A 19,796-nucleotide genomic window follows, 5' to 3' on the forward strand; every position below is an offset into this window, starting at 1 on the left:
GGCAGCCAGTAGGCCAGGCCAGCACAAGGCCAGCCTCCCCTGGACACAAGTAAGTGGCAGAGCAGCCCACAGCGTCAGCCACGGAGGAGGGAAGGAGAGGCTGCCAGGCAGAGAGGTTCCAGGAGGCCAGAGGATCAGCCGGCTCTGGACACAGCCCACGGCCAGCGAGCCGAGGGCCACACCCCAGGCCTGTGGAGAGGACCTGGGGCTCACTGCTCTGGGCACCAGCGTCCCCTCGGCTGGAGAGCCCCATGCGGACACCTCCACCTCCAGAAACCACAGTGCAAAGAGCAGCAGGAACAGAGGTGCCCAGCAACACCCGCGTGCATCTCACGACGACAGGACAGCGTGTGAGCGGAGGCGGCGAGGAGTCTGGAAACCCCCAGCCTGTGGATCGGAAGCGTCGGCGGTGCACGGGGTCCCGCCACGTGGGGCTCTCGCGTGTGCGCCCCCAGGACGGGCAGGGAAGGGGGTCCACCTCCACGGGAGACCCAGCCCCACCGCCCGCGGGCTGCTCACCGCGGGGCGGCCCCAGCGTCAGGAGGATGACCATGGCATGGACCACCAGGATGTGCATGGTGGCCGTCTCCCCACTAGTCCAGCGCAGGAAGACCTGGTCTTGCGACTCCGACTGGAGGGAGAGGAGCGGGGTGAGCGGGCCGAGGCGAGGGCCGCGGGGCCGGGCCCAGGGCACCCGCCTGCCTTACCCAGCTGTAGACCTCCTCGCCCTCCTTGCTCTTGCGCATGCGCTGCACGTAGCGGGAGAAGATGGAGAGCAGGGCGGCCAGCACGGCGTCCGACTCGGCGCTGCAGGAGCGCTTGGAGAACAGGTGGGACATGATGGTGGAGCGCTCCACGATGAGCCGGGCCACGTCCTGGGGGAGCACGGCGTCAGAGGGCGTGGGGCCCCCCTCCAGTCGTGCCTGGCCAGCAGCCCCGTCCCCTCGGAAGGCCGCCCCGATGCCACGTCCGCTCTGCACAACCACCCCCCGCCACCGGGCAGCAGGCCGATGACGGACGGAAGGGCCCCACACGCAGAGAGCCCCGCAGCCGCGCAGGGTTGTCAACTGCCGAGCGGGCGCAAGAGGCAGCAAGAGGTGACAGGCTCCCTGGAGAGGGCCGGCCGCTCGCTCGGAGAGGAGAGCGAGGCGTGGGGCACGGCGCCATCTGCCCTCGAGCGGCAGCAACGCACGCTCCTCGAGACCCGAAGGGAAAGGCCGCCTGCAAACAGCCGGACACCACGTTTACGTGAAACCTGCAGCAGTGACGCGGGGCACGCACCCTCTGAGCCCTGTGAGGACAGTCTGGCCCCTGGACCAGACTCAGAAGGGCGAGGCCTCCAGCCCCACACTTTAATTATTACTGTCCAGCCCCTCGACGAGGAACCCGGGCTTGGACAGAATCCCCCTGCCCACCGACCTCTGTCTTCAGCCCGTTCCCTCACTCCGTCCACTCACTCATTCTACAAAGACCCAGGGCCTCCAGAACCTCCATCACTGTCAGCTGACACGCTAACAGGGGAGCAAGGTCAGAAGAAAGACGGCCAGAAAAGAGGAAGACGAAGCAGAAAACGGGCATGTGCTCAGCTCACAGGGCCTCCCCAGCAGGGAGCGGGATGCGGGCCCCAGCCGCAGACTCCTGGGCTGGCCTCCTGCCCCTTGGCCTCCTGGGTTGGCCAAGCCACGCCTCCCCCAGCCCAGAGCCACAGAGGCGACCAGGCCTGGATGATCACAAGGGCACTGGGGGCTCCTGCCCTCGATCCCTGCTCCGGACAGAGGGTCACCGGCAAGGCAGCTGGGCGCTCAGAGCCCAGAGCCGAGGTGTGGCCCTGCTGGCCCTGCAGCCCGACTGGGCTGGTCGGTGTCCCCCAGCCCCGCCCCCCTCACCAGGGCCAGGTCGCTGTGCTGGCTCTGCTCCTCCACGGGCGTGTGCTGGGACAGGTAGACCAGGTAGGCACTGATGGTCTGCGGGTCCGTCTCCATGTGGATGGCCTGGGGAGTGGGGGGGAGGGAGGGCGTGTGAGCGCATGCCCGGCAGTGCAGCCCGCCGCCCGCCTGCGGCCCCTCACCTGCTGCAGCGCCAGGGCGGTGGTGGTCCTGACGCTGTCGAACAGAGGCAGCCTGGGCAGGTCTCGCAGCAGCCACTGGTAGCCCTGCAGCGCGTCCGTGTCGCCCAAGTCCTCCTCCGTGGGGGGCTCCTTCTCCTCCCCGTCACGCAGGCTGCCCTCCGAGAGCACCAGGGACAGGCCCTGCAAGCAGACACGCGCTGGTCTCGGGGCCACCACTCCCTCAGGGCCACGCGCGAGGGCCGCTTCCCGGCAGAGGCGTGGTGCGCCCGGAGCGCCCTCGCCTGGGGCGGAAGGGGCGCGGTCCGGCTCCCCTGGAAAACCGCCGCCAGTGCCTCGGGAAACACGGCAGGCGGCCACTGAGCTGCTCTCGGGACGCTTCCCAGTACCACCCGGGGAGGGGGCCCACACGGGGGAGAAAGATCTGAGCCCTGCGCAGCTCGTGACTGCAGCCCTTCTGTGCCCAGGACTCAGCTAGAATACAAGTCTGCGTGAGCAAAAACTCCCATCTTAACAAAAACGGGGCGAGCAGGGGTGCGCGGGGAGGAGCGGGCCAGACGGCCGCCTCACCTTCGTGGCCAGCACCCGGGAAGCCACCTGGGAGGAGCCGAGGCGCCGCAGGAAGTAGTCCAGCACCTCACACGTGGTCTGCTCGTCGGCCCTGGGGCCCAGCAGCAGGTCCTGCAGGCGGCCCAGCAGCTGCTGCTGCTTCTGCTGCCTCTGCAGGGACAGGGGGCCCTCAGGGTGGGTCTCCAGGGCCGGGGGCGGGGGGGTGCTGGGGCGGGGCTGGGGGCGGGGCGCCCACCTGCCGCTTCTTGGCCTTCTGCTCTCTGCTCTCGCCCTCCTCCTCCTCCTCCCCGGAGGCGGGCTCGTCGGCAGCGTCGTGCAGCAGGAACTCGCACAGGCACTGCACGGGCAGCACGTCCAGGGAGCCCTCGCTGGACTGCACCAGGTCGGCCAGCCAGGGCATGGACTGGGAGGAAGCCTGGGCGGGGCGGCAGCCACACGGCTCCTTCCGGCTAAGCCTGCCGTGGCCCCCCGACCCACCTGCCCGCCCCCAGCGGGGATTCCCGAGGTGGCCCTGTGTGTGCCCAGGAGCCCGTCGCCATGTAGCCCTGTCTCCGGGTGTGCCCTCTTGTGGCCACGGTCTCATCTAACGCCGCAGCGCACTGACGCCCCTAGAAGGTTCCCCGCCCGCCCGCCTGCACCAGCCTCCTCTGCCGGACCACAGCGGGACTCACCTGCCTCTGGATGATGTTGAGGAGGAAGTCCGGGTTCCGGCTCCGACACAGCAGGTGCCCGAGGCGGAGGGACTGGTTGAGGCCTTTCACCTGATCCAGGACGTGAGGGGGAGGCCTCCGGGGCGGCCCTCTGAAAGTTCCACATGACCCAAGCGTGTCGAAGCCGCAAGCGCACTGCTCCCCAGTCGACAGTGCCGGGTGAGGGCGGGGCCGCCTGCCTCCCACCTGTGGGCAGCTGTCCGTCTTCCCTGAGGCCCGCGGTCCCTCCCCTCCCAGCCCAGCCACGGGGGGCTCTCGGCTTCACCATCGCCAGCCGCGCGGAGAACCAGGACAGCGGCCCCGCCCGCCCCTGCCAGCCCAGGCCCGGCCCGAGCTCCACGCAGTGCATACTGGGGCTCAAGGCTGGTGAGCTGGGACAGGAGCAGGCTGCTGCTCTCAGTGATGGTCTGCTTGGTGGATGCAGCGGCCAGGTGCCCCTCGAACGCCAGGATCTCCTGCTTCTCCCGCTGCGAGACCTGCAGCTCTCGGGTGACCATCTCAGTCCGGGTCTCCTCGTCCGTCAGGGTGCACGGTGGGTATGAGTAATTGCTGGGGACCAAGCAGGAGGAACCTGTCGCCGGGCCACCAGAGGCTGGCTGCCACCAGGCGGCGCTCAGGGTGGGGGGTCAGAACTTAGGACGGCATCCCTCGCCCAGGCCCAGCTCGAGCCGTCAGGCTGCGGAAGGGACCCGGGGGGGCGCGTCGGCAACATGGTCACAGTCAGACCCCCATGAGGGAGCTGGGCAGCCCTCAGAGCCCACAGCCGGCCACCCTCTCTTCCCACACAGCCGAGTGCTGGCGCCTCCAAAATCAGCCAACGTGTGTCAGGATCCTGGACCCGAGCGGCGTCTGTCCGGGATGGCCACACGGGACCCCTGGACCCTTTCCAACAGGCCAGGTGGCCCGGGGCGCACAGGGCACCCCAGGCCGACTCACGGCTTCAAAGACACACGCGGCTTTCTGGGGGCACGAACAGCTGGACTCCTGTCCGTGTTCAAAATCTAACCTAGCTTCCTGAGACAGCCACAGGACGGCCCTGCCACCCAGACCCCACGGGTGCACCCAGACCCCACAGTTCCGACACCCCACGGCCTCGGGCTCCGCTCCACCTCAGCCAGTGTCCCGCAGCGACCCTCGCTGCCCCCGAGTGCGCCGGCAGGCTGCACCCATCCCCGCTGCAGGAGCACAGCACACACACGCCACCCGCCCAGGCGCCCACACCGCTTCCTCAGCTCGTGGCTCGCAGCGAGCATGGTCACAGCGGCCCTGGCATCTGCTGCCCGCCGCGTCCAGAGGCAGTCCCCTGCTGCTGACCCCGTCTCCATCCCGCCGCACCCTCTGGCTCTGGACCCCTCCGCTCTACGCCTCCCATGTCACAGCATCATCAGCCTGACCGTCCCCACGCCCATGGCAACACGCGTGCCGCCCAGGAGGGCCCAGGGCCCCACAGCACATGGCGTCGCTTGATCCCACTGCCCCAGTCCAGCGAGGGGGCAGCCCCGCAGAGTAGGGAGACCGCAGAGCAGTGGGAGGCCCAGCGCGCCCCGCTCCCAGCGCAGCACCGGTGGGCCCACCCTCCCGGTCCCAGAGCGGCGAGCCACTTACTTGGTCATCACCATCTCCATGAGCATCTTCAGTGTGGGGTACTCCTCCCAGGCGGCCAGGCCTAGGGAGCAAGGCGACAGCAGGTGGTAGCTGGGACTCCCGGCCGAAGACCCACCCCCTCCCACGCCCATCCTCCATGCCCAGCCAGGCTCTGCTCCAGGTCCTGACGTGCAGGATGCCCAGAAGAGGGAAAGGCCAACACCGGCCCAGGGGACCACGGCTGGCCAGGGGGGGCTCACCAATGTTTTCTGGGTTGAACGCGGCGACGACCAGCAGTAGGGGCCACGCCTTCCAGTAGAGGGTGGAGATGGCGAGGTTCGGAGGCTGGTACCTGGGACATAAGGTGTCAACGGCTCAGCCTCGGGCCATGAGGTCCTGGACGGGAACGGGTCCAGGCCATGGCGGCAGCCGCTTCACAGACCCGAACACCAGCACTGGAGCCTCAGTAACTCCTCTCTGGGACTTGCACCCCCAGGATGTGCATGGCTGTATCCAGCACACCGCTCAGGCCCACACCCCAGCTCTGGGCTCCGGGACATGTGCCCTACTTCCCTCAGCCTTGGCCTCCCACCCTACAGCACGGGAACAGGGAGAAGGTAACAAACACTCGACAGTGTTAACTACTGTTGTCATTCTCTGCATCAGAAAACCAGAAAACACCCCGGTATCGGTCGACGTGTAACCGTAACTTTCAAAAGTCACACATCGTGCTGTCGTAATAACAGTCCTTTCAGATGACGCAACAGAAAGCAGCTAACAAGCTGTTAGGAAAAATGAAATAAATCTGACGTGATGACTTGGCAACACTCCCCAAACTCGTCTACAGCTTGGACGCAGTCCCCCCACAATCCCGGGTGGCTTTTTTGTGGAAATTGACCAGATGACCCTAAAATTCACATGGAAATGCGAGGACCCAGAAAAGCCAAAATAATGTTGAAAAAGAATAAAACTGGAGGACTCACACCTCCCAACTTCAAAACCCAGCACAGAGTTACAGTAATGAAGACAGAAGTGTGGGCGTGAGGACAGGCATCTAGGCCAATGGAACAGAACTGAGGACCCAGAAATAAACCCGTATGTCAACTGATTACCCACAAAGGACAACGGTCCATCCGCATGAAACAACGAAGCCACAGCCGCACCTCACACCATACGCAGAAATAAATTCACACTGGGTAACGGACCTACACGTTAAGGCTAAAACTATAAAACCCTTAGGAGAAAACACAGGAATAGATCTTTGACGCCTTAGATGAGGCAATGGTTTCTTACGCGTGACGCGCAGACCCAAGAAACCAAAGAAAAATAAACTGCACCTTATCAAGATTAAAAAGCTTTTGTGTCTCAAACGGCACCAAGAAGGGAAATATCTACAAATCACAGGTGTGTGAAGGGTCTCCCTCCAGAACCCATAAAGAACCCTCACCATCCAACAACAAATACTCAAACAACCCAGCTTAAAACTGGGCCAAGGACTCAGACAGACATCTCTCCAAAGAAGGCGTTCAAACAGCCACAAGCACGTGAACAGCTGCTCAACGTCACTAGCGATTACAGAAATGGAATCAAAGCCAAAATGAGGGACTTCCCTGGCGGTCCAGTGGTTAGGGCTCTGCACTTCCACTGCAGGGGGCACAGGTCTGATCCCTGGTCAGGGAACCAAGACCCCACATGCTGCGGCCAAAAAAAAAAAGCCAAAGTGAGATGCTACTTCACACCCACTAAAACGACTAAAATAAAAAGATGGACCCTCGGTCTCAGCAAAGATGTGGAGAAACAGGAACCCTCGGACCCTCTGCTGGGAAAGTGAAACGGTGCAGCCGCCGTGGGAAAGTCTGGTGGTTCCACAAAAGGTTAAACACGTGACCCAGCAATTCTACGCCTGGGTATCCTCGCGAGAATTGAAGACATACATCCTCACAGAAACGTATCCGTGGAGTTGCCAGCAGCATGGTTAACAACAGTGGAAACAACCTAAGTGGGCGTCAACCAGCAGACAGATCAACAAAACGCAGTGCCTGCGCTTGGCCACAGGGAGGGACAGAGCACAGGCGCAAACTAAAGGTCGGAGGGACCCCGCACACGTGGCGCTCAGTGGAAGGAGCCAGCCACACAGGACCACGCGCTTTATGACTCTGTTTACATAAAGTGTCTGAAAACGTCCAATCCACAGGGACAGAGTTGATTCGTGGGGTCTAAGGCCTGTGGGTTTGGGGGCGGGGGGACGGGGAGCCACAGTTGGCGGGAACAGGTTCCTTAAGGGGACGTGGTTCTAAAGTTAGGCTGGCAATGGCTGCACAACCCCACGAACGTACTGAAAGCACCAAGTCACAAGCTTCAGATGAGTGAAGCATATGAGAAACGAGAACCGTGTCTCAGTCAAGTGGCTTCAGGAAACAGAGCACGAGCTCATGCTGTCTAGAAAACACCGTGAATGTGTTCACACACAGGGAACAAGCATCTAAGTGACAAAGACCAAAAAGGGAGCAGGTCAGAGACCCAGGCGACGGCAGTCAACCAGGCCTCGGGGTCGTTCGCCGCGGCCCAGCCTCATGGGTGTCTGTGGACGGGCCCCTGGAGCCTTACCCAGGCGGGAGCTGGATGTTCTCCGGGTGATGGTAGGTGCACAGGTTCAGAACAGCGTCGATCAGCTGGATCCTCTCCACCTTCAGCACTTCCACGTCTGAAACCCAGAAAGCACACACGGCTCACTCGGTGGATGTCCAGGCCCAGACTCAGGCTGTGGACATCAGAGAGCGAGGAGACGGGGCAGGGGGGGCCGGGGACGACACGGGCACAGGGCAGGATGCAATGACACGCAGCCAGCGTGAGCTGGCCTGGGGAGCCGGAGCATGTCTCCACCACGTGGCACCCGAGCTGGAGGGGAGCAGGCAGGACTGGGGACAGCACAGCGCAGCTGGGCTCGGGGCAGGGCCGAGACGTGACCACGCCCGTTTCTGGAGCAGAAGCGCTAGGGCAGAGCCCCCGGGGAGGCAGCGAGCCCCGCCACACTGAAGGGTCAGCTCCAGGCCCATCGGCAACGGGACACACGTACGCTCTGGAACAGGGACTGCTCTGCACAAGGCCACCGCAGTGGCCCGTTAAAGACGCGAGAGACACACACTCCTGACGAAGTTCAACCACACGGGAATGGGCACAAGTCCAGGGTGAGCTCCAGAATTAGCCTAAGGACTAGGTTGCCGTCCAAGACACATGCGCAGCCTGATGCCCGATGCCCATGAGGTCAGCAGCGGGGGTGGAGCCCAGTGGCAGGAGGCCATCACCCACAGGGGGCGGGACAAAGCCTGAGGCCCTCACCGTCGGCCTGCACGGCTGCAGCCCGCTTCACCAGGTGGTCGGCCAGCTCCATGGCATCGGCGGGGCCCAGTGGAAGCTCCCGTGACAGCCCGATGACCAGGATGCGCATCAGCGTGTCCTCCAGGATGGGAACCTCTGAGCAGAGGCGGAGGAAGAAGCTGCGGGCACAGCAGGGAGAGGCTGGGCTGGCGGGAGCCCACCCCAAACCCGCCGGGGCCGCCCACCCCCACGGCGGGCGAGGAGGGAGCAGCCGCCCACCCTCCCCGTGGCCACTTGTGCCCGATGCCCCTGTGGACCACACCCCGCCGTCCCGAGAAGGAATGTGAGGGGAGCCCAGCCTCGTCCCGCAGCCCCCGAGCTGTGACACGAGACGGGCATGGAGCACAGGCGGGTGTGAGATGAGCACGCTGACCGGGCCCACAGTGGGGACAGATGGGAGCGGCCTGTCAGCACAGGGCAGGGTGTCCCCAGGCTCAGGGGACAGAGCACGACACTGGCTGAGGGAGGAAACATGCGTGTGCAGCTGCTTGGAAGCGAGGAGGGGCAGGGAGCTGGGGAGTCCCGGGGCACAGGCACCGGCTGAGTCCCCGGGAGGGTTGCAGGTGACGTAGCAGAGACACCACACCCTTGGGAAAAGCGGCACAGGGTGTGCGAAGCGGGACAGGGACGGTGACCCTGACCAAGACCAGACAGTCTCTGGGCTGCTTCAGTGAGCCTGGCCTGGGCAGCCCTCGTGGCGCAGGGCCGGAAGGCATGCTCACTTGCGGTCACTCTCGGGTGGCCAGTTGTCCCATTTGTAGTAGGTCTCGGGCTGCTCTGTGAAGAGCACCTTGTGGAGGCTGCAGGGTGGAGAGAGCCATCAGGGTTGGAGTAGACAGGGCCCCCCACCAACCCTGTCAGCCCCCACGGGCTGCGAAGCTGCACGTGCGGAGGGGCCGCCCGATTCTGGAGCTCGGCAACCCCATGGCCTCTGCAGGGCCTCCAGCCACCCCCCAATAAGGCCTGGGGGGCTGGCAGGTGACAGAGCCCCCAGCAGGGGGCTCCCAACCCTGGTCAGACGGGACCCCACCTCCCCTTGTAAGAGAAGGCTCTGCCCGAGGCCCTGACACCACACAAGGGTCGGCTGCTGCCCACCGGCCCCTCTGGTTCCTAAGAGGCTAGTGCCAGCCGGTGACCTGCCACCTATGTGTGAGCCCTGTCACTCGTCACCGGTCAGACCAGGGAGTGGCTGCTCATCCCGCGCAGAAGAGCAGCGGCCGCACCAGTGCACGTAGTCCTTGGGGGCCAGCTTGCTGATGGAGGGGACGACGGTGTGCAGCCACCAGACGGCGTCCCGCTGGATTGCGGCGATCTGGTTCTGGAAGGAGCGCAGCACCTCCAGGTCTGTGGGTACAAGACAGTTACAGAGCCCGCACGGCAGCCAGAGGGTCTAGTTCAAGGCCAGGCGCAGCACAAGCATCCTGCACTGTCTGCAGGTTAGGAAGGCGGACCTGAGATGGAGTGGGGAACTCGGCTAGGATAAGGTTCAGCGAACACCTGACCGTCCTCACAGGCCCAGGGCAACTCGGGGAACTGAAACCCTCGGTTCCAAGTGTCCTTCCAGCCAATCGCTTAAGTGGCCTGTGCAGCCAGGCCTCCCCAGGATCAGCCGCGACCCAAAGCCGGCTGGCCCAAACACCACCGCCCTGCTTCCCCACCTACCCCGGCCCAAGGGCCACAAGCCCGAAACGCCTTCACAGCGGCACCAGGACCCACGTGAACCAACCATCCAAGCAGACAACGGGCCTGGACCAGGAGCTGGTGTTCTCAGCCCACATGGGAGGAACAGGAACCAGCAGGTTCCACAAGCTCCCTCGGTCTCCAGGAGCTGTGCCGTGGGGGCGCCCCTTCCCGCCCCCTGCCTGGGCCTCGGGGACAGCCTGCAGCCACGGAAGCACCCACCACTGCCAGGCCGGGAGCCTTACTCTTTTTCTCTCCTTTGTCCCAGGCGATGCCAGCCTCCTTCACCTGGGCCGTGATGCCCAGCATCATGGACACGGCCAGCACGTCTGTGATGTGCACCACGAAGCGCTCCTGCAAGCACAGCCCGGCTCAGCGGGGTCTGCGTCCCTTGCCCAGGCCCTGGGCACACGAGCCGCCGGGACAGGAGGACGCTGGACGGAAGGAGGCCTTGGGACCAAGGACCGGCCAGCGGCAAGGCCAGGCCGGGCCACAGGGAGGAGGCTCAGACAACAGAGCTGGACGAAGCCCGCCCTCCCGAGAAGAGGCCCTCCACCCCCGGCCCCAAGTCCTGCTCTCCAGCGGCACCTCCCGCTGCCCCCAAACACCCCAAAATCTGCGGCCCTCTGTGCACCATCTGCGTCGCCCTGGCTGCTCACGCCGTGCCCTGGCCTCCCCAGCCCCGCCGGCTACAGCTCTGCCCACCTCCACACCCAGCCCCGAGGTCACCGGCTCCCCTGGGGGCACCCGGCCAGTCCCTCCTTGGACCTCGCAGGATGCAGCCTCCGCTGCCTCCGGGCTGGGCCACCATGCACACGGGGCACCAATCCCAGCCAGGTGCACTCCAGACGGCACAGGGGAAACCGCTGGGCGGGACCCGAGCACTAGGCAGCCCGCGCGGGCCTGGGGGCTGCCCACCTTGAACTCCATGTCCAGGTACTGGGGCTCCTTGCGCTCCTGCATGAGCCCCAGGCAGAAGGCCTGGAAGTTGATCTCGTGCTTCGTCTGCTTGATGATCTCGCGCAGCAGGGCCCGCGAGGCCCGCAGGTAGTCGTCCTTGTTGGTCAGCAGGTCCTGGAACACCATGGCCAGGAACTGGGGGACAGAGAGCGCCAGCAGCTGCCGGGGCTGCCCACCAGCTTCCGTCCTCACCAGGCTGCAGGAGGTCTTCCCAGAGCCCCCGGACGAGGCCCCCGCCAGCTCCCGCTGCACGCCCAGGCCCGGCCCCTGGGCCCCCCACCCCCGAGCCTCTCACACACGGCTTGGCACCACGCCAGCCGCCGCCGTGCCCTCGTCTCCAGCCTGGGCGCGGGGCGGGGGTCGCGGGCGTGAGGCCACGCCGGGCTCCCACCTTGGGTGCCAGTGCGGAGCTGTGCTGCAGCACGGCGTAGAGGGTCTGCATGTTGTTGGGGTTCCGTGCGTTGGAGAGCTCGTTGAAGATCACGAACTTGATGGTGGTGCCCAGGTTGTCCTTGTGCGCGTTCAGCAGCTCCCTGGACGTGGGCCGAGCACCGGAGTGGCTGGGCTGCCCCCGCCTGCCGCCCCCCCGCCCCGCGTCCCCCCACCCCGCTTCCCCCCGCCGGGCGCACCTGACGCAGAGCATGTAGTGGTTGAGCAGGACCTTGGGCTTCAGGCGGATCTTGATCAGGTGGGAGATGACGTCCATGTCCTCGGGGCCGTGCGTGCCGCAGTTCATGCACACGGACATGAGCAGGTCCTGGGCCGGCCGGGTCAGCTGTGGGGCGGCCGGGGCGGGGGCAACGAGTCAGCCCCGTGGCCTGGCCCGCCGGCGGGGCCCCGCGCGCACGGCGCCCCTCACCTTGGGGTTCTGCAGCCACATCTCCAGCTTCTGCACCGCCATCAGCCGCACCTCCTTGTAGCCGCAGGTGGAGGTGAGAAGCCGCAGCAGGTTCCGCGAGACGTTGTCAATGGGCTGCCGCCGGGTGAGCTGGTCGCGCAGCACGTCGAGGACGTACTCCTCCACGCTCTCCGCCAGCTCCTCGTACCTAGGCCAGAGGGGGGAAGGCAGGCGGGCGGGAAGGCGGGCGCGCGGGCTCTCCGGGGGGCGGGGCCTGGCAGGGCAGGGCCGCGCAGCGCACCTACCTGGGCATGGGCTGGCCCTCCTGATCGGGGCTGAGCTTCTCCTCCGCGATCAGCAGCTCCGTCTGGCTGTCCTCCTCCTCGGTGAGGGAGGGGTGGGGGCTGCTCCCTGCACACGAGCGCCTCGTGGATACGTGCGCCCAGCCGGCCCTCGGGCACCCACGCCCCCGGTGGTGCCTGGCACCGTGGAGGGAGGCGAACCGCCCCGGCCCCTCCCGCGGGGGACCCCGGTCCGGCCGCCCAGCCTCTCTCACCGGCACTGAGTTCCCCTCCGCTGCGCCCCGCCTCCCCCTGCAGGAGCACGCTCTTGGGGGGCATCTTGGTGTTAAAGGCCGTCTGGATGTTGTCCACAAAGGTCTTGCAGTGTGGGCTGTCCACCCAGATCCGCTCCCCCAGGGAGTCTTCAATGTACACCTGTGAGGACAAGGCCTGCACCTCCTGCCTGCCCTCTGCCACGTCCCAGCGGCGCCACGGGAACGAGCGAGCCGGGTGCTTCCCCAGGGCCCCAGCGGACAGGAGCTGGGCCGCCAGACACAGCCCTCCAGGAAGAACGCGTTCAATTGCCCCTCTCTCGCCCCAGGGCTCCAGCGGCGCAGCCCACCTCCCACGGCCCTCTGCCCCCTTCACCGCAGCAGCGGCCTCCTGGGAGAGGCCCACTCACCTTGACAAAGATCTCGGGCCAGTTCTCATCCTCCTCGTACGCGGCCATGAGGAGGCTGCAGGCCAGCACGGACACCAGGCTGTTCCCCTTGGCCTTGAAGTTGATGGAGGCGTCCCGCCGCAGGAGGCTGCACAGAGCCTGCAAGAGACGGCGTGGTGCCCGGGGAGGCCCGTCTTGCCTCCACCTGCCCCTTCCCAGGACGGAGGAGGGGACGCCCGGCCCTCACCTCGATGACCCCCTCCGTGGCGAAGATGTTGGGCTTGATCTTGGCCAGGTACATGAGGCTCAGGTACAGGGTGCTGTCCGGCTTGGCCCGCGTGACCTTCAGCTGCTTCACGGCCCCGCACAGCACTCCCTCCAGCCTGTCGTCGTTGCCCTCCAGCTCGGCCGCCTCGATCTCGTCCAGCAGCACCGCAGGCGGGACTGGCGGGGGAGACGGGGCCCTGTCAGGCAGGCAGCTCCGAGCAGAGGCTCGCGGGGGCCCCAGGCCACGGGCTGACTGGGCCAACCACCAGAGACCAGCCGGCGAGGGTCTCAGGGCTGAGCCGGTCTCCCAGGAGGCCGACGCCGGGCAGATGCTGCCCCGACCCGCGGGAACGACCAAGACCACGAAGGGTCGGCCTTAGCCAGGTGCCACCACGGCCCTCTCGCCACACCCACACGGCTACCCCAGGGTGATCTGTTCTTGCAACGCCTACTTTCCTACAAGTTGGACATTTTTTCTAAGCTTTTAAGTTAGCCAGCACGACGCACCCGCAGCCTTCCTTCTCTTCTGTCGTGGCCGCTTCTTTGCCGTCCCTCCCTGGGTCTGTCCCGCAGAGGCTTTTCTGCTCTGTCTTTGCAAGGAACCCACTGGGGGCTTCGAGCCTCTTCCTACACAGCTGCCCTCTGCTCTGCTCTCCACTCCTTTCCTCTTCACTTCCTTGCGTGCGTCCTGTCCCCCACCTTCCTTCTCCGACGGGAACCGCAGCTCCGGCACAGCCCCTGCCCGCACTTGAGTCCCCGCTCCTCTGAGGGTCCCTCTCGGCCGGGCTTCGGCTCCAACCCATGTTTGCTCTGCGCTGCGTTTGGGACTGTTCCGTTCTACCTATTCTCTCACTTCCCAAGGGGTTTTTTAGGATTGTGTTTTTAGATACCCAAACAATGGAAGGAGGCGTTGTTGCTGATTTCTAACTTAACTGCACTGAACACAGAGAATTCAACAGGAGCCCCTGAGCGCCTTCTATGTGCCAGGGAAAATGACAGATAGGCAGGAAACATGGACCAGAGCTACGGAACGTCCTGGCCGTGGAGATGTCCCAAGCACCACGTGCTATAAGTAGCTCAGTCAGCCTTTTCTCCGTTCTGCTGAAGGTGTTTGTAAAATACGCTATCGTTCTGGACGTGCTCTTCAGAATCGCATTCCATCCAACCTTCAGAGCCACCTTTCTGAGAGTCACGCAACGGTAAAACAATACCGAAGCACAGCCAGCCGCGCAGAGGGCCGTGGCCTGAGTCAGGACTCGGCCCCGCCAGCGCTTCCAGGCCTGACGGGCACCAGCCGCCAGGGGAGGGCCCTGAACCGAAGGTCTGACTCAGCTCCCAAAGCACTGCTCCAGCCCCGTCCTCCGCCTCGGCTCTGGCCACTGCGTGCCCTGTTCCCCAAGCACAGGTCCCGCTCCAGGACGCGGACCTCCCCTCAGTGGTTTCTCCTCCAACAGCCTGCACTGCCTGTTAAGATCCCATCCAGCCTTTCAGGCTCAATTTCACGCTACAGTTCCCTGATGGGCCTTCCCTCTCCGGAGGCTGTCCCGTGAGCACCTGTACGCTCAACACCTGGGACTGGTATGATGTTTAACAGACCTGATCTACAGGGCATCGTGGGGCCACTAGAAATAATCAACGAAAAGATGGTACAGAAAAGTAAGGGAACATTAGGGGCACACAAAATTAAAAGCTCTCGTGTAAACAGCGGGCTTGTGGATCAGCCATAATCTGTCTTTAACGCTGTCGTATGACCTTTCCAGCTAGGAGAATAAGAGCAGGGAGGTAAGGCCTTCATTGTCAGGAGCCAGGAGAAAGGAGGAGGCAACACAAACCTCCTTATCCCGGGGGGAGAGGGGTCCTCACGAGACGCACAGGCTACGAGAACAGCACCTGTCTGCATGTGCTGCCCTGTACCCCCCATGCTCAGAGCAGAGCCTGTCACAGTGGAGCGAGCCCGTTCCCAGAGGGCAGGCGCTGGCGGCCCCCAGGAGTGCATCAGTCTCACATCAGCTCCGCCCCTGGAGCTGGGACAATGGAAATCCGTACAAGGCTTTCCAATCCAGGAGGCCCTGGCACATGCCCTGTCTGCTTCAGAGAGAAGGCCACCGAGATGCGCGCCGTCAACGCTGCTCCCGCTACGTGGCAGCAGCCCATTCGGGCCCCAGACCTCCTGTGCCGTCTTGCCCTGAGCGACACAAGCACTTCCCATCGCTGTCACAGAATCTGAAGCACAGTGGGGTGAAGGCACCCTTACGAGAGGTGCTTTGAAAAACAAACTTGCAGATGACTCCTGTCCTCCATGCTCCAAAGGACCTACACTCCACCTACAGGGCTAAGCCGGAAGTGGCCGTTCCAAACCCCTGGTGCACAGACAAGGCGTGGGCTACATTCTCTGGGGGACGTCAGGGGCTGACTTTACCTTCAATCGGGACCACAGACGGCTCCTTAATCGAGGGAGAGATAGCACGTTTCTCTGCCACTGCGGCCTCAGCCAGGCGTCCCAGGGCACTCAGAGGGGGTGTGGAGGAGAGTTTCGGGCGCTTGGTGAGCCCGGTCAGGGCCGAGGCGCCCGCCAGAGCAGCCGCAGCATCCCGCTTGCGCTCCGAGGGCAGGCTGGAAGGGGCAGGCTTCAGCAGGGTGGATGCCGCTTTCGATTCAGTGGCCTGACCCTTCGAGCCCAGAGCAATGAAGTCTCCTGGAGGAGGATGCCCTGCAGAGAAGAGACATGGAGAAACGGGCACCTTCACACAGTGGCCGAGGTGGAAGGGGTGTCCGAGACCAACTCCAACCTCCTGTGATTTCCGAGGGGATTAAACAAGGGCTGGGGGAGGCAAGAAACCAGTCACCCAGCAAGTCCACGGCAGAGCTGGGACCGTATGACGGGAGCAACGACAGCCAGCCACACGGAGCTTACTACAGACCAGGCCACCTCTTGTGGACGAGTGTCAGTCCCCTTAACCCTCAACGAGTTTCTGGAACAGGCAGCATTACTCTCACTTTACAGGTGAGGACAGCCAGGCACAGAGAGATTAAGTAACGTGCCCAAGGCCACACAGCTTGGAGTGGCAAAGCGCGGGGCTGAGGCCAGTCTGGCTCCAGCCTGCTTTTAGCCACTGTGTTTGTGCTGCCCCCTCCTCCCGGCTCGCGACTCCCAGAGCCGCCGGGACCAAGGGCTGCCCTTCGAGACCCCATTCCTGGAAACCGCGTTCGGCTCGGAGTAACGAAGCCGCGACCCGACAGAGGAGCCAGGCCGGAAGCCCCGAAGCCGCGCCGCCGGGAGAGGTCGCGCACCCGAAGGCTTGGCCGCAGCGCTGGGCCTGCGGACGGTGGTGGGCTTGGCCCGGTTCATTCTGTCCCCGTCCCTTCGCCGCTGCTCGCTGCCGACGCCTCACTCGGGAGAAGACCAGCGCACAAGTCAGTCGTCCACCGTTCGCCCATTCATTCGGATCCACCGTCCGGGGTTGGGGTTCGGGGCGAACGGCCAGCCCCGCCGCGCGCAGCCACTCCCGAAGGGGCCGCGCGACCCCGCCTCCCCGCCTCGGACCCCGGGAGGGTCTGTCTCGCCGGCAGCCGCTGCCCAATCACTTCTAGCGATGGCCCATCGCACCGGCTCCCCGCCACCGCCACGGCCGCCCCGGAACCGGAAGCTGCCCTCGGAGCCCGACTTCCGGAACACCCGGCAGCAAAACAGCGCGGCGGGGGTTGGGGGGAACGGCGAGGAAGCGAGAGGGTCCGCGGGGCCTGCAGCGCTCTCTGGCGGCGGGAGGCCGGCGGGGCCTCGCAGCCGCTGATCTCTACCTGGCGAGGCGGACGCTGTCACCCCCTCCTGCAGGTGAGGCTGACCTTAGAAAGTGACGTGCCCAAGGACAGACAGCCAGGAAGGGTGGCCTCGGATGCTAACCCCTACGTGCTGGAACTTTAGAGTCCTCTCCCATTTGTGGGTAAAAGGGCAGGTTCTGGGTCCCCTGGTGGGGTCCAGGAGGGAGCCCAGCAGCCGCGAGCGGGCAAAGCCGGCAGAAGGGCGGGGGCCCAGGTGAGGCTAGGCCCTCATCAGAGCAGCGCGGAGGGCATCCATCAGCCTCGGTTTGCCGGCCTGCGCAGTGGGTCACGGTGATATTCACCAGGTCTGCTCAGTGGCAGAGGATTTGGGGTCCATGCTCAGACCCTCGCGTCCTCCTCTTACTGGGGGTCTTCATGCCGTCCCGGGGCTCTGCACCCCGCCACTTGCAGCGGGCAGCCTCCCTCGAGGGCAGCCCTGATGGGTCCCTGCAGAGCGGAGCGGGGTCCCTGCGCGAAGGGCAAGGTGCTCCTCACAGAGCAAGTGCGTCAGAAAGGCAGCATCGCAGACAAACGAAGCCGGACGTGGGCCAAAGCTGTGAAATGGATTTTACTCAGTAACGACTGAGGCGGGGAAAGCGCTGCGTTTTAAAGGGAGAAGGAGGGGGTGGGCCCAGGTGAAAACTTGCAGCGGGTGACGTGATGTCTGGGCGTGACGCTCGCGGGCCAGAGGCCACCGGAGGCTTTAGGGCAGGCGGCCTCACCGACTTCCAGCCACTGAGACTCGGCCCAAGAGCTCAGGCCATGCTTGCCTGCAGCCTGGCGTGCAGAAGGGCCCGACTTCGGGAATGTGTTCCTCGTTCTCTCTCCACCCTGAAGCCCCCACCAGCCACCAGCCAGGATAGCGCGCCATCTTGGAAGCTCTCCCACCCATCGCAGCGTGGAGCAGAGACAGCCCTGCCCAAATTGCAGACGAGCAAAACCGCGATTGTTATTATTGTAGGTCACTAAGGTTTAAAAAACCTTTTGGGGACATAATTTCAAACTTATGGAAAATTTGCAAGAATAGTACAAAGAATTCCCATATATCCTTCACCCTGTACCCTAAAGGTTAACATCTTACTATCTTTGATTTATTCATTTCTCTCCGTTCGGATTTTTTTCCCTGAATTATTTAAGAATTGCAGAAGAGTCCCCTTAACTCCTAAATTCTTGAGTGTATATTTTCTAAAAATAAGACATTCTGTTATGTAACAACAACAGTACAATTATCAAATCAAGAAATTAACATCAAAACAATACTCTTCATTATGCTAAGGCCTTATTAAGACTTTGTCGGGACTTCCCTCGTGGCACAGCGGGTAAGACTCCATGCTCCCAATGCAGGGGGCCCAGGTTTGACCCTTGGTCAGGGAACGCGATCCCGTGTGCTGCAACTAAGAGTTTGTGTGCTGCAACTAAGGAGCTGGCGAGCCATAACAAGGTGCCTGCCTGCCACAAGTAAGACCTGGTGCAACCAAATAAATAAATACATTTTTTTTTAAGAAAAGATTTTGTCAGTTGCTCCTATAATACCCCTATGGTGGGAGGCCATCCAGGACCCTGCAGTGCACGTCCCAGAGACCCTTTCGTCTACAGCAGTCCCTGAGTCCTCCTTGGTCGTTCGCGACCTTGACAGGCCTCCTCGTCCAGGACTGCTATTCTGCAGAATTCCCCTCAATTCGGGTTTGTCCAGTGCGGCCTCGTGAATAGGTCCAGGTTACGCACTTTTGGCAGGAATGTCGTGGTGATGCTAAATTCTTCTCTGTACATCTTATCAGGAGCTACATGATGTTAATTAAGCCCATTACTGGCAAAGTTAATTGGATTACTTGGTTAAGGTGGTGCCTGCTGGATTTCTCCTTTGTCAAGTTACCACTTTGCCTTTGTAACAAAGAAGTGCGTGAGAGATAAGTGGGGCAGGCCTTGAGACTGGACAGCTGTCTTCCTCCCCCTCAAACTTCCACCAGCTCAGTTTCAGCGCCCTGGGTGGCTTGAGCCAGAATCAGTGATGATGATGGTGGTGATGGTGATGGTGATGGTGATGGTGATGGTGATGGTGATGGTGGTGTGTGATGATGAGGATGATGGTGATGGAGATGGTGATGATGATGCTGATGATGGTGATGGTGATGGTGGTTTGTGATGATGAGGATGATGGTGATGGAGATGGTGGTGATGGTGGTGATGATGTTGGTGCTGACCGGGAAGAGGTGCTCTTCTTTCCCTTATTCCTTCTGCATTCCTGAGCTGGCATTCTAATGTCAGGAAGAGCTGTCCTGTCTTCTCCATTTATTCACTTATTTTTCCCATCGGTTTGGACGCTTGGCTTCTCTATTCAGCAGATCATAATCCTTTACTCTTACTATTTATTTGATGCTCAGATTGGCCGAGGTTTGGTCAGCGGGGGCCTCACCCAGCAGGTTCCTGCCTTCTTTTGATGGGACTCTTGAAACACTGCCTTGCTTCCCTCCCTTTCTTCCTTTTCAAAGCCACTAAGTTTTGAGGTTGTTTGTTACACAGGAATGAATAACTGATATAGATGGCTCAGAGGGAGAATGGAAAGAGTGAAGGATAGATGAAGGATGGAGCAAGGGAGGTGACACTCAGTGAGTGAAGAATGGTACCCGCCACCTGAGAGGGGAAGACAGGTGGGGGGAGGACGGGTGGGGGGAGGAGCACAGGGGTGGGCGGACCGCTAGGGGCTGAGTTTGGGTGGATGCGTCAAGAAATGCCCCCTCTGCATCAGCCTCCTGGCGGCCTCCCCAACCTGCCCCATCGAGGCTGCCCCTGGTGGCTCTGGAGAGACCCTCCTTTCAAACCTTCGAGTGGGAGCTGGTCTGTGGCTGCTGCAGACAGCTGAGTTCTAGAAAGACTGTCAAAGAGAGCCATCAAACCAGGGCCAGGTTCCAGCAGACACTCTGCCCAGTGCCGGCCTTCCTCCGGGGGGCGTGCAGCTGGCCCCCATGCTGTGTGAACTCACGAC

At 63.1% G+C, this 19,796-nt stretch overlaps 1 protein-coding gene across 3 annotated transcripts in view; it reads right to left on the bottom strand.

Moving 5' to 3' along the window:
• INTS1 (integrator complex subunit 1) overlaps window positions 1-16,635 on the bottom strand; it is a 28,781-nt gene extending 12,146 nt beyond the window's left edge. For 2 of the 3 annotated variants that reach the window (XM_060284793.1, XM_060284792.1), the window contains exons 1-25: window positions 16,286-16,635; window positions 15,414-15,704; window positions 12,975-13,171; window positions 12,749-12,886; window positions 12,342-12,501; window positions 12,090-12,196; window positions 11,807-11,998; window positions 11,577-11,722; window positions 11,339-11,480; window positions 10,906-11,082; window positions 10,233-10,341; window positions 9,531-9,651; window positions 9,030-9,107; window positions 8,269-8,426; window positions 7,537-7,633; window positions 5,190-5,281; window positions 4,951-5,011; window positions 3,697-3,894; window positions 3,307-3,436; window positions 2,871-3,050; window positions 2,636-2,785; window positions 2,069-2,248; window positions 1,887-1,991; window positions 708-875; window positions 520-631 (exon numbers count right to left, since the gene is read on the bottom strand). In XM_060284793.1, the coding sequence (XP_060140776.1) occupies window positions 520-631; window positions 708-875; window positions 1,887-1,991; window positions 2,069-2,248; window positions 2,636-2,785; window positions 2,871-3,050; window positions 3,307-3,436; window positions 3,697-3,894; window positions 4,951-5,011; window positions 5,190-5,281; window positions 7,537-7,633; window positions 8,269-8,426; window positions 9,030-9,107; window positions 9,531-9,651; window positions 10,233-10,341; window positions 10,906-11,082; window positions 11,339-11,480; window positions 11,577-11,722; window positions 11,807-11,998; window positions 12,090-12,196; window positions 12,342-12,501; window positions 12,749-12,886; window positions 12,975-13,171; window positions 15,414-15,704; window positions 16,286-16,343 (3,547 nt within the window). In that variant the 5' untranslated portion in view covers window positions 16,344-16,635. The remainder of the gene's footprint in view (window positions 1-519; window positions 632-707; window positions 876-1,886; window positions 1,992-2,068; window positions 2,249-2,635; window positions 2,786-2,870; window positions 3,051-3,306; window positions 3,437-3,696; window positions 3,895-4,950; window positions 5,012-5,189; window positions 5,282-7,536; window positions 7,634-8,268; window positions 8,427-9,029; window positions 9,108-9,530; window positions 9,652-10,232; window positions 10,342-10,905; window positions 11,083-11,338; window positions 11,481-11,576; window positions 11,723-11,806; window positions 11,999-12,089; window positions 12,197-12,341; window positions 12,502-12,748; window positions 12,887-12,974; window positions 13,172-15,413; window positions 15,705-16,285) is intronic. The other variant, XM_030849584.2, reaches the window with a different exon arrangement.
• Between the last annotated feature and the right edge of the window lie 3,161 nt (window positions 16,636-19,796).

Source organism: Globicephala melas, chromosome 15 (genome assembly GCF_963455315.2).
Source record: "Globicephala melas chromosome 15, mGloMel1.2, whole genome shotgun sequence".
NCBI classification, from domain to species: Eukaryota; Metazoa; Chordata; class Mammalia; order Artiodactyla; family Delphinidae; genus Globicephala; species Globicephala melas.